Source organism: Protomyctophum bolini (assembly GCF_963924005.1).
Source record: "Protomyctophum bolini genome assembly, chromosome: 13".
NCBI lineage: Eukaryota > Metazoa > Chordata > Actinopteri > Myctophiformes > Myctophidae > Protomyctophum > Protomyctophum bolini.
Genome location: NC_137874.1, coordinates 1,249,922 through 1,267,736, shown reverse-complemented (window position 1 = coordinate 1,267,736; position 17,815 = coordinate 1,249,922). Strand labels below are relative to the sequence as shown.

General features: G+C 43.2%; 1 protein-coding gene across 1 annotated transcript in view; it reads left to right on the top strand.

The window, feature by feature from the left end:
• LOC308327084 (matrix metalloproteinase-24-like) overlaps nucleotides 1-15,953 on the top strand; it is a gene marked incomplete at both ends in the record, with an annotated part of 23,206 nt that extends 7,253 nt beyond the window's left edge. Inside the window, 7 exons of the mRNA XM_080780223.1 lie at nucleotides 7,828-7,961; nucleotides 9,422-9,526; nucleotides 9,785-10,098; nucleotides 10,640-10,807; nucleotides 13,357-13,629; nucleotides 14,979-15,121; nucleotides 15,948-15,953. Coding sequence (XP_080636349.1) covers nucleotides 7,828-7,961; nucleotides 9,422-9,526; nucleotides 9,785-10,098; nucleotides 10,640-10,807; nucleotides 13,357-13,629; nucleotides 14,979-15,121; nucleotides 15,948-15,953 — 1,143 coding nt within the window. The remainder of the gene's footprint in view (nucleotides 1-7,827; nucleotides 7,962-9,421; nucleotides 9,527-9,784; nucleotides 10,099-10,639; nucleotides 10,808-13,356; nucleotides 13,630-14,978; nucleotides 15,122-15,947) is intronic.
• Between the last annotated feature and the right edge of the window lie 1,862 nt (nucleotides 15,954-17,815).

Genomic DNA, 17,815 nt, shown 5'->3' with positions numbered 1-17,815 from the left:
CTATGTGTGTGGCTGGCTGGGTCTGAGCACTGTGTGTGGCTGGCTGGCTGGGTCTGAGCACTATGTGTGTGGCTGGCTGGCTGGCTGGGTCTGAGCACTGTGTGTGGCTTGCTGGCTGGCTGGGTCTGAGCACTGTGTGTGTGGCTTGCTGGCTGGCTGGGTCTGAGCACTATGTGTGTGGCTGGCTGGCTGGGTCTGAGCACTATGTGTGTGGCTGGCTCGCTGGCTGGGTCTGAGCACTATGTGTGTGGCTGGCTGGCTGGCTGGCTGGCTGGCTGCCGGCTGGCTGGGTCTGAGCACTGTGTGTGGCTGGCTGGCTGGCTGGGTCTGAGCACTATGTGTGTGGCTGGCTGGGTCTGAGCACTATGTGTGTGGCTGGCTGGGTCTGAGCACTGTGTGTGTGTGTGTGTGTGTGTGTGTGTGTGTGTGTGTGTGTGTGTGTGTGTGTGTGTGTGTGTGGCTTGCTGGCTGGGTCTGAGCATAGATAGATGCGGCCCCAAGTTGAGTTTCACCCCTGCTGGTATCTTAGTGAAGTATTTAGACAGGTACATGGGTATCTTAGTGAAGTATTTAGACAGGTACATGGGTATCTTAGTGAAGTATTTAGACAGGTACATGGGTATCTTAGTGAAGTATTTAGACAGGTACATGGGTATCTTAGTGAAGTATTTAGACAGGTACAGGGGTATCTTAGTACGTATTTAGACAGGCACAGGGGTATCTTAGTGAAGTATTTAGACAGGTACATGGGTATCTTAGTGATGTAGTGAATCTTGGAGACCAGGCCTATTGCTAGTTGTTGTACTATGTCGTCAACCTATCAAAATGGGCAGTGTTTATGGTTGACCTTTTGATATGTGATTGCATCCTGCATGCTAGTGAATATTCAAGTTAATGCTTGAGTTCACACTAATAATGATAATATGTTTATTTCTGTTTTATTGTTATTACAGACCACACATTTTCAAATGTAAATGATCGTATCCGGGGTGAATACATCTGACGGATGTTCCGGGCGATACTTCCGCCGATAGCTTCTCTGCCGTACATTGTGACCAGGCTTTTCTTTATGCTTCTCTGTCTTACTTTGTGACCAGGCTTTACTTTATGCTTCTCTGCCTTACGTTGTGACCAGGCTTTACGTTATGCTTCTCTGCCTTACGTTGTGACCAGGCTTTACTTTATGCTTCTCTGTCTTACGTTGTGACCAGGCTTTTCTTTATGCTTCTCTGCCTTACGTTGTGAACAGGCTTTACTTTATGCTTCTCTGCCTTACGTTGTGACCAGGCTTTACTTTATGCTTCTCTGCCTTACGTTGTGACCAGGCTTTACTTTATGCTTCTCTGCCTTACGTTGTGACCAGGCTTTACTTTATGCTTCTCTGGCGTACGTTGTGACCTGCAGGCTTTTCTCTTCACAGATGAGTAAGAGCGAGGCTACCCTTGCCTTGAGTTGCTTAGTGGATTGGATAATTGCACTCTCCCATAGTAATAAGGAACAAACAACACATCGCCTATTGGCCTTTTTGCCTGTTTTACACTTAGACACTAATTGCAACAATTTGTTGAGGTGCAAAAATAAGAATTATTTGTAAAAGCATGTACTCTTGATTAGTCTTGAATGCAGTTAAAAGTACATTCAAAAGCAAGTACTTTTTTACTCTTATACTTACATTTTGACTGAGCTATTCTACTTGTAGTGGAGTAAATTTGACGTATGTCGTATTTTGTACTATTCTGTCCAGCTCTGCTTGTATAGGTTGAAGTGTGTTCAGACTTGTGTTGCTCCAAGGTGAGTTTTAGGTCAACCCACTGCAGACAGTTGTGTTTACAGACTGTGATGTTCTCGTGTGAGACCTATAATCTAATCTCTGACCCATTCCTCAAGGAGCGCTGTAGTTCCAGGCTATTGACAGAACATGTGTCGACACGCACGCACGCACGCACGCACGCACGCACATAGTACTTTACACACACGCTCAACACTCTTTCATTTAGCATAGGGCTCTATATACAGATAGACACACATATAATCATCTCTAAATCTGTGCCACACGTTGATCTTGTAGATCTGCTGCTTTTGCTACTTTTGTGTGACAGAATGACAAAGTAGGGCATTAATTATTAAATAAAGTTAAAATATGGAGAGGGCATTGCTCTGCAAATGCGTGTGTGTGTGTGTGTGTGTGTGTGTGTGTGTGTGTGCGTGTGTGTGTGCGTGCATGTGTGTCTGTGTGCGTGCGTGTCTGCGTGCGTGCGTGTCTGTGTGCGTGCGTGTGTGCGTGCGTGTGTGTCTGTGTGCGTGCGTGCGTGCGCACTCAGTCTTCACTTTTCTGCCCTCACTTTTATCTTCAATATGTACTTTGCTCAGCCAATCAAATCATCAGCAAATCACAAGCCAATGTTTGTGTTTACACAACCTGGAAAGCTGGGCATAGGAGGCACTAACGCCCCTCAAAAAGCTGATCTACAAGCTCATACAGTGTGCTTTCTGAGCTTGTAGACCGGCTATTTCCAAATAGAGCTCTCTCTCTCTCTCTCTCTCTCTCTCTCTCCCCCCACCCCTTCCCCCCTATATGTTTCTTTTCCCTTTTTACCTCCTTTATGATGAATTCCTGTTCTGTTCTTTAACTATATATAAAGTGTCTATTTGTACGTCTCTAAATGTTTTTCAGGATTCCAAATTCCAAAAATAGCGTCAGTTTGAATATAGCAAAAATAGCCGATCTACAAGCTCCAAAACGCGTCGCAGCACGACACGTTTTGAGCTTGTAGATCGACTAGGGGACTAGGTTGGTCTCCCCTTGTCCCCCATATATGGGGACTAGGTTGGTCTCCCCTTGTCCCCCATATATGGGGACTAGGTTGGCGGAGGGTGTGTAGAGCCCAGGATCACATTAGATGATTAACACACGGGTGGAAAAATGGGTTACAAAACCATGGGATAAAAAATATATATTAAAAAAATAAAGTTGCCCACCCCTGACTTAGACCTACATTTATACTCTTCAACTTCAATATTTTATAGAAATATTGGGCCTTTTTATGTTACAAATTGTGTAGGCTATTTTGCCCCTCATGTCACATAACTGTATAGGTGTATTACATCAAAATATAGTGTGTATTTTAGTTCTCAGGTGTATTAAAGGGTAAGACCACTTTTTTTGAGGTTTGGGTTGTGTAGTTACTTTGCCATGATGCTACTCCAAATGTGGACAAGAAATAAAAAAATACTGCTCCAGTGATTAGAAATTGACAATTCAAAATATGCTCCTCATTGACTTGCATTGTAGCTCAAACAGCTCTCAAAGGCACTCTTTTAGTACGTATACAAACACAAACAAAGTTGATTCAGACAATATAGAGCATCACCAAAACTCATGCAGTTTTATTTTTTCATAAAAATGTTAGATTCCTGTTGATTTTACTATTTGAAGATCTGGATCCGGATCCACGGATCCAGTCCGGGTTTTCTTCCCAATAAAATGGACAAATCAACAGGAAGATAACATTTTTATGAAAAAATAAAACTACATGAGTTTTGGTGATGCTCTATATTGTCTGAATCAACATTGTTTCTGTTTGTTTACATACTAAAAGAGTGACTTTGAGAGCTGTTTTAGCTACAATGTAAGTCAATGAGGAGCATATTTTGAATTATCAATTTCTAATCACTGGAGCAGTTATTTCTTATTTCTTGTCCACATTTGGAGTTGCATCATGGCAAAGTAACTACACAACCCAAACCTCAAAAAAAGTGGTCTTACCCTTTAAATCAAATATATAGTATGCATTTTAGATCTCAGGGGCCACTGTATCGTTACCTTATAAACGGATGAAAATATTCAGCAGATGTAACTTGAGTCCATACATAATGGAGGTCTGGTTCCCCCTACTGGTGATTGTGTGTTATTGTAGTTGCAACGCCAGTTTTGTGGAGGGTTTATTATGGTGACATCATCTGCTGCAGTGACGTAGAGTCTGGAGGGCTTTCCTCCACTGTGTGTGTGTGTGTGTGTGTGTGTGTGTGTGTGTGTGTGTTAGGCATGTGAATCTCATCTCATCTCACGATTCGATACGCATCTCGATGCACTGCCAGCGATACGATACATTAGACTGAGATACATGGAATCCCCTGGCGATGTGATGCGATACGATTCTCCCTCTTCCCGATGCAATGCGATGCGATAACCATTTAGTTCAAATCAATGTGATACGATGCGATTCACCCCTCTACCGATACGATGCGATTCACCCCTCTACCGATACGATGCGATTCACCCCTCTACCGATACGATGCGATTCACCCCTCTACCGATACGATGCGATTTGATGGCGATTCATCACAATAGAAAGGATTTATATTAAAGCTCTATTAATTTCCCAAAACATGTAAAAATGCATTACATTGTTTTACTGTAGGTTAGTATTATAGCTCTGCATCTCAAACAACCCAACTTATAGAATTCTGTAAGTAAACAAAGGGTCTGTTCTCCGCTGGTTATTGTGGAATTTTTAGATTACTAATAATCATAGGCTATAGTATAATTATTATATCTCAAAGGTCAATTTGAGGTTTTGAGTATAGAGGGTTCAAGAGATTAAAATGTAATAGCCTATCGTTCATCAATTAATGTTACCAATGTATAAATAGAAAATAAACAAATAAACAAAACAAAAAGTACAGGTCACACTCGTAGTGCTGTCAAACAAGTCTATGTCTAGTTTAATCTGCAACAGTTTTATAATATAATTGCCTATGTATAGTGGGGGTCCCTACTTGATCTCTCACTCTCAGCTAAGTGGTCCTTGGCTTGACCTGAAAAACATTGAAGACCCTGGCCTGCATGTATTATTAACGTTATAAATACATAGCAGATGTATAAGATCACAACGCGTCTCATCCACGCCCCACTGTGAGCTTGTGGAGCTGCAATTTTAGGCGTGCGACACCGTCTTGCTGCAGAATATAAATAAGGCTTCTATCCCAGAGAACAGCAGGGGAAAGCTGGACAGTGGAAAGTTGGGAAACGGTTGTAAACGACTTTAAACGCAAGCAGTACACCCTGCTGTGGCGTTGTTGTTGTTGTACACGTGTGTGCAGACTGCAGAAGCTTTCTTTAATTACAAATTGATAATGAAAGCACAGCTTTGGAGTGTGGATCATTACCAGCAGTACAGCAAACAGTGCTACAGTGAAAAGTCAACTGATCGACGGACAAAGCTACTCGGACAGCTATTTTATAAAGCTAAAGAGTAAAGGTGGTGCTTCTTGTTTAATGCGTGGGGCTCACTTCTGTTAGTCGCGGGTGCTCTTTATAGTCTGAGTCTGTTGTCTCAACGTGTCTACTCTGCACCGTCGTACGGTAGCTTCTGTTCACTGACTGTGGGCGCGTTTGGAAATACCACACCGGAGCACACTCTTCTATTAGTTTGCATTGCACAGTGGGCTCAGTGCGCTATATCCGAACGCGCCCTGTGTGGCTGCGAGAGACCTTTTCTTTCCCTTCCTTTTCTGATGGTACATTGAATGCGCCTCGGAAACACAGGATAGGGTGAAATTTACCATGAAAAAACGGTGCAACCACGGATTTTACCGATGCAAGCACTCCGCCAATGATGCATCGAGATTTCACCCATCAATTTTACCGATACACAGTGAATGAACCGATTCACTCGCATCGTGCACGTCATAATCGATGTATCGATACGTATCGATTATTTTCCACATGCCTAGTGTGTGTGTGTGTGTGTGCGCGCGTGTGTGCGCATGTGTGTGCGTTTTTCACAAAGCGCTGTGGGCTAAATGCTAATTATTGTACTCGATCACCAAATGCTTTTTACCCAAAGCCTGAGGGTCTATTGGTCTGTTATTGTATCTGACAGGATTGTTCCTATTTTTGAGAGGCGCTACCCCCTCCTGATTGGCTGAGCAAGTACATATTGAGGATAAATGTGAGGGCAGAAAAGTGATTGGCCAGAATTACATTTGTGATGATTTCATTGGCTGAGCACGGAATATGATGTATGATGAAAAAAAGTTACTGCACTGCACCCTCTACCGATGAATATCTACCGATAACTATCTACCGATAACGCCAAGAGAAAACCTCATAGACAAGATTCCCTTTCGGTGAAAGAAAAATCCCTTTTTGGCCAAAAAAGTGGACGCTGCGTTCATGATTTGAGGCTTTTTTGTTAAAAACGGGCCAATCCTGCAAACTTTGAAAGCCAATTAGGATGGAATATGAAATATTGGACGGATCCGTCTTGAACACATGACTATAGAGATAGTGTGTATCGATTTGCGGGATTTTTTTTGACAGAATCTGGAGGAGTAATATCAACAAATGTGTTTTTCAAAAGTAAGCCTCCTGGTGGCACTATAACAGGCCGTTCTGGAAAATTTGGGGCAGAGCTTCATCGTTGGCATCCACACACACACACACACACACACACACACACACATTTCGATTTCTTTATTTGAATCCACAAATTACAATTAATTTTACAAGGAAACAAATATAACGGGGTTGACAGTTCATGTTCACTTAAGGATACACATGGCACCTCCTCCTCCTCCACACAGACAAGCTGCCTATAACAGCCCAAACAGAGCTCAGTATTTGGCAAGTTGTTTGGCTTTGCTTTTTGTCATGCCAGGCTGCCAGCTATTCTTACGTAGGCCTGCACTCGTCAGTTTATGCACACGGCCCAGGCTTCCGAATATCAGTGCGGCAAATCTACAGCGATACCCCAGGTTTGTTATACTTCCAAGTAATGGTTGGTACTTAGAATGTTTATCTTGGAATGCCTGGTCCATGTACAGATCAAAGACACAGCCCACCTCCAGAATCAGGACCTCCTTGTGTCTGGTGTCAACAAAGACAACATCAGGTGTATTGGGGATGTTAGCAAAGACATCTCATTGCACAGCTAAACCAATCTGGTAACACTCTTGAATGTTTATACATTGCTGCACTGGATGGCACATACTTTCGAACTGCATCAGACACTAGGTCAACAATCCGGTCGTGGCGAGCAATATACAAATTTGTGTATGCACTACATCCATTTGTTATGTGTGCGATGGATTCTAGGTGTTGTTCAGAATCATGATGGTTTTTACAGAGTGGAGTGTGGGTGTCGGCCTGTCGGGATACCAGATTGACAGATTGTACTTGGTTGGTAATACTTGCAGTCTTGCTTTGATGGTGAATTTTAAAACATCCTCCCCAATAGCAGCATTTTTGTACATGGAATGTGAAACAGAGTGATCAGCTGAATCAACACAGGGCAACTTTCCCTGCAGTCGAAGGCCACGCCAGTGTTCTTTGGCTTCAGTCTGTTTCGTGCTAAGCAGAACCCTTCAGTCTGTTTCGTGCTAAGCAGAACCCTTCAGTCTGTTCTGTGCTAAGCAGAACCCTTCAGTCTGTTATGTGCTAAGCAGAACCCTTCAGTCTGTTCTGTGCTAAGCAGAACCCTTCAGTCTGTTCTGTGCTAAGCAGAACCCTTCAGTCTGTTCTGTGGTAAGCAGAACCCTTCAGTCTGTTCTTTGCTAAGCAGAACCCTTCTTGCCGTGTCTTCCTGTAGTCTAGTGTCCCCTCCCTGGTGGGTGAGGGTAGCCTTCACTACAACGCTGGAGTCTGTAATTAATCCCATTACACACACACACACACACACACACACACCAACACACAATTACTATATAACACATTTTATTAATTCACTATACATACAAGGTATGTTGGTGTTCCTTCAAAGTGCTTGGTTATTTCTTATTGTGGAACAAATCTTTTAATGGTGTTTGTCTTTGTGTCTCCACCAGTCATGGCTGAGACAATATGGCTACCTGGCTGACAGCAGGGACTCGTCTAACCAGGATCTGTCTGAAGCCATCAGGGAGATGCAGAGGTCCTACAACCTGGATGTCACTGGACTGTTGGACCAGCAAACCATCACGTATGTCTCCTACATCTACTCATGTAGCTCCTTGGTTTGGTCAACCATTCATTAATAATAATAATAATAATATCTGGGATTTATATAGCGCTTTTCTTGATACTCAAAGACGCTTAAGTGCTTTTGTGTGTGTGTGTGTGTGTGTGTGTGTGTGTGTGTGAGAGAGAGAAAGAGAGCCCCCCTCAAATGCATTCTAACTAAGAGTTTTGGGCGATAAAAATATATATTTTTCAATTACATTTATCGCCAATATGACGCTAAATGTACCGTCAAAAACGCTAGCCTGACCTAGTAGCCACTTGTTGCTAGCGCCGTAGCCCGTCGCCAACGCTTTCAAACTGTTTTCAGTCAGACCATGTGATGTACTGTACCACCCATATTAATTTCGGGGCATTTCATTGGAACTTTAAAGATGGAGTGCCCTAAAACATGATCATCAGGTATTATTACAATATAAGGGGGAAGAACTTTTTCCAAAAAGTGTACAGTATTTGTTAAAATCATGCTTTTATGTGGACACGCCCACCAGTTCATTAAGTATGCCTGGTTTGCCTGGTGGGTGGTGATGGGTGGTGATCCACCTGAACTGAAGCCACACCCACAGCTGTAATTGTATGATAAAGGGGGAGGGGCTGATAGTGTGATGTCACTATATTACTGTTTATTTCATTGGACCGTTTGACTGTCAAGGATTCAGCCTCCAGGAAGAAACCCTAAATACAAAGTTAATACACCATTGCACATAAAAACAACTCCAGGGTGTCTAATGAAGTATACTGTCACCTCATAGACACATGAAAAACTGGAACAATACAAAAATTGTGGCACTCCATCTTTAAGTAGCCCGCCCAATTGGTCAGCTGACTGCCACATCAGCAAATGACATGTGGGTCTTACACACACTGAATACACCCACATAGTAATGCAGCATATTAACCCCTTGAGTATATGTATGCGCCCTTGAGCACGGCATGAAACCCCTCGAGTATATCTGACTGAACTAACTCTGCAAGCTATACGCATAATTTAATCAGGGGCTCCAAGGAGTTATTGCTGTTGGGTGTGAGAGGCATGTAAGTTTGTATGTCATCAGCGTAACAGTGGAAGGATATATCGTGTTTGCAGAGGATGGGACCGAGGCCAAAATAGAGCCCTGGAGTGTCTGTCTGTCCAAGCACGAATATAGCGCTTGTTCACCACCAAGTGTCACTGTTGAACAGCCTAACACACAGACACACACAGGCCAGGAGGAGGGCTAGTACAGTACAGTACAGTACAGTACAGTACAGTACAGTACAGTACAGTACAGTACAGTACAGTACAGTACAGTACAGTACAGTACAGCACCACTCAATTCAGACGAGTCTGATTAAAGATGCCTGACATGGAGAGCTAAATTGTAGGCTACTGGACATTATATTCTGGTATTCTCGTGTCTCCTTGTCCCGTCCGTCCCTCAGAGCCATGAAGAGACCCCGCTGTGGCATTCCCGACAAGACCAACGTAGGGTTGAGCAGCTACGTAGCGCTTCCAGACAAGTGGGACAAGTATGACCTCACTTACAGGTACAAACAGAACAGTTTTGAATGGTCTTCAGGTATTAGTATTGATGTGCCAATAATCTATACATCGTCATGACACCTTATTATCTACCACAAAACTGGAAACATTGGAGACTTTCCTAATATTGACCGAGACTTGATGAACGTCAGGCCAAACCGGCCAAACCCAAAAGATTACTGTGGGGTTAGTTAGGGAATGTAATACTCCACTTGGACAGCTTTGCTTAGTTTGTCTCTCTTTGCCTCTTCCTCTTCCTCTAGTATTGAGACCTATCCACCTAGAATCCCACATCAGAACTTATTAAAGGCCATCCATAGAGCCTTCAAAGTCTGGAAGGATGTCAGTCCGTTCACCTTTGAGTATATTTCCTACAACGACATCCATAACGGCCACCGCGATGAGGACGACATCGACATCATGATCGCCTTCTACGCGGGTCCTCACAAAGGCCATGAATTTAAATCATCGGACCTGGCACATGCCAACAGCCCCCCCAAGCCTGGGACTGGGAGGACAGTTTCCGTGCACTTCAACTTAGACAGGCAATGGAGCGTCACCAACCAGGATGTGCCAGGTAAGAGATGGTGTCACTTGCACACAAAGTGAGTTTTGCGCTATAGAGACAACCGGAATTAGTTGAAGGGGCTTTTGTTCATTTGTTACAATTAACAGGTCACTTCAACTGAAATTAAGTGAGATTTAACATCAATGAGTGCTTAGTTGTTTTAAAGATGTTTTTAGTTCAGCTGTAATGCTACAGAACAGTGCATGGTGCACAACTTACATCTCATTCATTGCATTCCTTTTGTATGGATGCAAACAAAAAAAATACATCATTTGAAAAATAAGAATGACAATCAGATCAACAATAAGAGGACTACTCTGCAGTGTTCTTCCTCGTTTATAATATTGCGGAAATTTGCACTAATTTATCTTCTATTCTGCAGTCCGTCCGTCCGTCCCGCCCCTCAAATAATCTCTCAGGAGAAGAATCTGCCTGCACCACTTCCCTAAACCTGTAGGAGGAGGTGGTGCCCCCAGACGCAAAAACAAATGGATAACAAAAACGTATTTTATTTAATTTAACTGAAGGAGTTCTTCTTCCATCCATCCAGGTTCCTACAATGTGTTTCTGGTAGCGGTCCATGAGCTGGGCCACAGCCTGGGTTTGGGTCACTCTGACGACACATCGTCCATCATGCATAAAGACTACAAATGGAGGGAGACTGATGACTTCCAGCTGCCAGCAGACGACCGCAAGGGGATTCAACACATCTACGGAGGTGAGTGGAAATGGTTAAACAACAACTTGATATATAATAATACTTCACTGCAGTTGAATGCAGATCAACTTGCCAATCTTATTATTTTATTTGTTTTCTATATTATAATTATGTCATGCCATGTATGACGCTTGGGTGTTTTTAGTTGGTTAATGATTTGATCATGTCGGTTCATTGTTTATGTAAAATTAAAGTAAAAGTGTCCTGCAAGTCCATTTGGGCTTTGCTTCCTTGGACGCATGGCACTAAAATAAAGATCAATCAATCGATCGGTAGCCTGGAGCTTTGTAACTGCCAGCGTGAACGCAACATTAAGGTTATAATGGGCACTGATGACACAGAGGAGAGAACACGCCCCCAACTGATGACATGGAGAGAACACGCCCCCAACTGATGACACAGAGGAGAGAACACGCCCCCAACTGATGACACAGAGGAGAGAACACGCCCCCAACTGATGACACGGAGGAGAGAACACGCCCCCAACTGATGACATGGAGAGAACACGCCCCCAACTGATGACACAGAGGAGAGAACACGCCCCCAACTGATGACACAGAGGAGAGAACACGCCCCCAGCTGATGACACAGAGGAGAGAACACGCCCCCAACTGATGACATGGGGAGAACACGCCCCCAACTGATGACATGGAGAGAACACGCCCCCAACTGATGACATGGAGAGAACACGCCCGCAACTGATGACATGGAGAGAACACGCCCCCAACTGATGACATGGAGAGAACACGCCCCCAACTGATGACATGGAGAGAACACGCCCCCAACTGATGACATGGAGGAGAGAACACGCCCCCAGCTGATGACACGGAGGAGAGAACACGCCCCCAACTGATGACATGGAGAGAACACGCCCCCAACTGATGACACGGAGGAGAGAACACGCCCCCAACTGATGACATGGAGGAGAGAACACGCCCCCAGCTGATGACACGGAGGAGAGAACACGCCCCCAACTGATGACATGGAGAGAACACGCCCCCAACTGATGACACGGAGGAGAGAACACGCCCCGAACTGATGACATGGAGAGAACACGCCCCCAACTGATGACATGGAGGAGAGAACACGCCCCCAACTGATGACATGGAGGAGAGAACACGCCCCCAACTGATGACACGGAGGAGAGAACACGCCCCCAACTGATGACACAGAGGAGAGAACACGCCCCCAACTGATGACACAGAGGAGAGAACACGCCCCCAGCTGATGACATGGAGAGAACACGCCCCCAACTGATGACATGGAGGAGAGAACACGCCCCCAACTGATGACACAGAGGAGAGAACACGCCCCCAACTGATGACATGGAGGAGAGAACACGCCCCCAACTGATGACATGGAGAGAACACGCCCCCAACTGATGACATGGAGGAGAGAACACGCCCCCAACTGATGACATGGAGGAGAGAACACGCCCCCAACTGATGACATGGAGAGAACACGCCCCAACTGATGACATGGAGAGAACACGCCCCCAACTGATGACATGGAGGAGAGAACACGCCCCCAAACCACACTAATTAGTCCAGCAGATTAAGTCAATATTTCAGAAGAATTGGCATTTGGCATTAATTTGGCATTTGGCATTAATGCCTAGGTCCAACTTTACATCACATCAAATGAAAGGTTTTTCAGTGCAGAGCTTGAATGTCTGAACAGAGTATAATGATGTATTTCATGACAAATTCAATGGTGCCAATAGAAATTCAATATGGCTTCTAGTTTTCAAGATGGCATCCATTTTCAACAAACATTATGCTGCTGCATAGACTCAGCCTGGGGTTCAGTGTCGCTAAGTAGAGATGTTTTCTAAGTCACTCTTATATCAGTCACAACTGTGTTTAGTATCACCTTCTGGTCTCTGTTTGCAGATAATTCAGTCACAAACAACCTGACCCTGGATGATGTTTCATTCCTGCCTCTCATACTCCAAGAACGGATGATTAAAGATGTAGCTGCTTACACATTGTCATGGCTGGCTCTTGCCATGACAAAGATGAGGAGCAGGAGACTGTCGAAAGTTGAACAAGTATAGGTTTATTGAAACATAGGCCTAGACATTAACTTAAACTGAACTGGTAAATAACATAATCCGGCAACAAATCCTATAAGGTGTGGAGTCAGTAATCAGTGGTGTGGTGGTGATGGATGTGTGGAACATGGTGTGGTGTGTGTGTGGATGGAAAGAATAAGGTGGACATAATATCAGCAGAACATGGAGGCAAGCATGCAGGGAATGGAGGCACAGACAGCAGGTCTGCCTCCTCTGGATCTCTGGTAGTGAATGGCAGGGACCTTGCTGTTATAGCTCACTGGAGGCACCGGGCCCAGGTGCTCTCCAATGAGGCAGGTGCACCACTACACATACTGTGTGTCTCATGTGTGTGGGGCATCACAACATTTATTCAAGTTTCATGTAGAACGTAACATGTTACGATCTGTCAGGTCCACTGCACTGGTGGTGACTCACACTGAAATCGGTCCGTGTAGAAACAAGGCAACAAAACCTAACAATCCTATTGTTACAGATGTCCAGAAGCCCAACTGTGACGCCCTGACCCAGGAGAATGCCCAGATGTTGAATGAGATTACGCAACTAAAGGCAGAGGTTGCTCAATTAAAAAATGACAATAGCAACATGAATGCAGAGATTATTCAATTGAAGAGCAACATGAATGCAGAGGTTACTCAATTAAAAAATGAGAAGCTCAACCTGATGCAGGAGAACAACCGCCTGACGGATCAAAACGTCATCCTGACGAGGAAGAAGACGCCGACACCACCACCACCACCACCACCAGGTGAGAGATGTTGCAAAACATCTAGAATAAATATTCAATATTGTGTATTATTACTATTTCTATTTGATCTTTTATCAGGGATTTAGAGGTAGAAAATCTGACTAAGATCATCACTGCTGGACTATGACAACTATCATAGAACAATAATTTAAAATAAATAATAATAAATATCATTATTATTATTATTATTATTATGATATTTGAACTGGGGATCCCACCAAATAATGGTATTTGAAATAGGCCTATTTGGAAAAGGCTTTAGGCTAGAGGGTGTAATTCATGGAGTGAGTATTGTGAAACTTTTGCCAGTCATTTATGTCAAATTTGTTTTATTGAAAAGATTACACAGTTTATCAGTATCTATCCTACAGTACAAAACAAACTTTTAGTTACTAAAAATTGTTACAATGATCGAATATTCTGCAGGAATCATTTCAAACAAAAATAATTGCCAGATTCAAAATACATGAACCAAAACCCAAACCAATCCCCCAGCCATCCTTTAAAACCCAAACCAATCCCACAGCCAAATATGCGGATGATATGGCCCTGGTTGCCTTACTGAAGAAGGGGGACACAGTGGGGGAGGAAGCATACAGAGCACATGTGTTATCTCTTCAGAACTGGTGCGATAAAAGCTCCTTAGGGATCAATGTGACAAAAACAAAATAACTTGTCATTCATGAAAAGGAACCTGTGCAGTCCATTACAATTGGTGGACAAATAGTGGAGGTAGTAGACACTTTTAAATACCTAGGCACATATATTGACAGCAAACTAAATTTCAGTGAAAATACTGACCAGATTTTTAAAACTTGTAACCAACGCCTCCACCTACTACGCAAGCTCAACTCCTTGAGTGAGCAAGCATATTATGGAAACAGTCTATAAAAACCTGATAGAGGGAATCTTGACTTTTAACATGGCAATGTGGTTTGGCAATCTAAATGTAAAAGGAAGAAGCAAGCTGCAGCGAATAGTAAACCTAGCCTCAAAAATAATTGGGAAGAGACAGCAACAATTAGGCTGTATCTACAAGGAGGTAAAAAAGCTATCAAGATAGCAAACGACCCCTCTCATCCACTCTGCAGGGAGTTCGAACTACTTCCCTCTGGTAGACGGTACAAAGTACCAAGAGCTAACCGTAACATTTTAAAAAAATGATACCATGTCTCGCTAGATTTGTTTGTTTTTCCAATGTATCTGCCACTGTTGTCCTGCACGTTTTTGCCATGTGAAAATAATTGTGTTAAGTGTTGTTGCTGTTGTTGGCCGTACAGTACAGTACAGTACAGTACAGTACAGTACAGTGAAAATCCATCAGTAAATCTCCTGTTTGATGTTTTTAGTCAAGTCGTGTCCAGATGGATGGAAGACGTTTGGAGACGGATGTTACTACATAGTTGCTGTATGGAAATCATGGCAGGAAGGTAGAGATTACTGTCAGAGTCAAGGAGCTGATCTGGTGGTCATCAACAGTTCAGCAGAACAGGTTAGTGTGTGTGTGTGTGTGTGTGTGTGTGTGTGTCCGTGCATGAATCTTTGCGTGTGTGTGCTTGTTTATGTGTGTGTGTGTGTGTGTGTGTGTGTGTGTGTGTGTGTGTGTGTGTGTGTGTGTGTGTGTGTGTGTCCGTGCATGAATCTTTGCATGTGTGTGCTTGTGTGTGTGTGTGTGTGTGTGTGTGTGTGTGTGTGCGCCTACTTCCACTCCACCACATTTCAGAGGCAACATTTTTACTTTTACTCCACTACAATTATTTCTGAACTGTAGTTACTTTGTATGTTTTGATTATTATTACAAACATACAATTTAGGCATTTATCAGACACTCTTACGCCACAGTGATTTACAGTAAGCAAGAACAACACATGGTATTACATCAAAGACATCAAAATAGTCATCATGAATCATATGTAAACTACAAACCTAACGTCAGTAGAATATGAAACTATGCGTATACACTATAGAGTGCTATGTCTACATGAAATGCTATTTAAGTTACATAAGTTGAGCCTTTGTAAGGTCGTCAAGGTTAATGTAATGTTAATGTAGCGCCACCATGAGGCTGATTTGAAAACGGTCAAGTTTCCAAAGCCTAGTGGGAATATGCATGCACAGTTTCACCACAATCGGACGCTGCGTTGAGTAGTTGTGGCGATTTGTACAAAACGGGTACAAAGCAGGCTACTCCTGAAAAGTTTAGAAGCCAATTGTAGCCAATGAGGGTGGATTATGAGAAATCAAACAAACCTGTCTTGATCACATGACTATGGAGAGCATGTGTACCGATTTGCGTGAAATCTGGATAACATCTGAAGGAGTAATATTAGAAAATGTGTTTTACATATGTCGGCCTCCTGGTGGCGCTATAAAGAGCAGATATGATAAAGTACAGGCAAAGGTTTTTCCTTGGCCTCTAGGGAGTTGGCATACAAAGTTATCCACATATCCGTGCAGTTAGAGGTAAAAACACTTTTCGGCCAGTTATAGCGCCACCATGAGGCTGAGTTGAAAATGTTCATGTGGCATTTCTTCCTCTGCCTAGTGGGAATGTGCGTGCACAATTTCACGTAAATCACACGATGTGTTCATGATTTGCAGCATTTTGTTTGAAACTGAGCACTCCTGCGAACTTTGGAAGCCAATCTTAGCCAATAAGGATGGAGTCTGATAAATCTGAAAGACCCGTTTCGTTGAATGGCTCTAGAGAGACTGTGTACCAATTTGCGTTATGTTTGGACCAAATCTGTAGGTGTACTGTCCAAAAACTTGTTTTGCACAAAGCGGCCTCCTGGTGGCGCTATAACAGGCCGTTTTGGAAATCTTGGAGCAGAGGTTCATCGCTGGCATCCAGGGAGTGTTGTGTGCAAAATAAACAATAAAACATACTCTCTCCCCCTGCCTTCGGCCTGGTGGAGACAATAAAACATACTCTCTCCCCATGCCTTCATGGTGGAGACAATAAAACATACTCTCTCCCCCACGCCTTCGGCCTGGTGGAGACAATAAAACATACTCTCTCCCCATGCCTTCAGCCTGGTGGAGACAATAAAACATACTCTCTCCCCATGCCTTCGGCCTGGTGGAGACAATAAAACATACTCTCTCCCCATGCCTTCGGCCTGGTGGAGACAATAAAACATACTCTCTCCCCATGCCTTCGGCCTGGTGGAGACAATAAAACATACTCTCTCCCCATGCCTTCGGCCTGGTGGAGACAATACAAACTAGACTAAAATGTTAGGAATCCAGTATAAGTCATTATTTGGCAAGGCCTGCCAAAATACATTTTAAAATTTTAAATCTTGTGATATTTAGTCGACTAAAATCCTTTGATGTTTAGTCGACTAAAACTAGACTAACACTAAAACATTCCAGGTCACAAAAATGTGACTAAAACTAAATTAAACTATTCAAGAGACACTAAAATAACACTGGTATGTAACCCTGAGAGGGTATAAATGGAACCAAATGGACCCGTTAAATATAAATTGGGGGTCCCAGAGATAGAAAAGCCATTAAATGGGGGTCCGTAGACTAATACATGTCAAACTGGGGGTCCTTGACATTAAACAGTTTGGGAACCAAACTGTCATAGGAGGCTGTGGGCAGTTCAGAAACCCGGAATTATTAGTGTGGTTGCCCTAATAGGGCAACCAGACTCTTGTAACTGTAAAACTTTATTCTTATTCCACTGGATTAGTCTTTAGTTTGCCGCACTACTCCTCCCACAGTTTTGACTGTACGCACTTTTGAGCCATATGTCAAATTGATCGAAAAAATCGGCAATCGTGTGCGTGTACTTTGCTAAGAGAAATGTTGTATAGTTTAATTGATATGAATTTATTAGTGAATTACATTTCCCCATTGACATGAATGGGAAAATGCAAAAAATCACATTCAAGTATTTTTTCCTCTGAGACTGTAAGCACTATAGTTACAAAACTTGGAGGAAAAATTCCTAATTATCACTAAAATTAATTAAAATTATAATTGTTTAGGTCGGCCTCATGGTGGCGCTATAACAGCCCACTTTACATTTTGGCTCATAACTCTTCAACCGTAGGTCGTAAAATCTAAATGATTTTTTCCCTGGATTCCTTGGGTCATGACGCATCTCCCCATATAGTGGTCCTTTAACCTCAGCCTTATATACATGTTGACCATTTGAAAATAGCAGATCTAC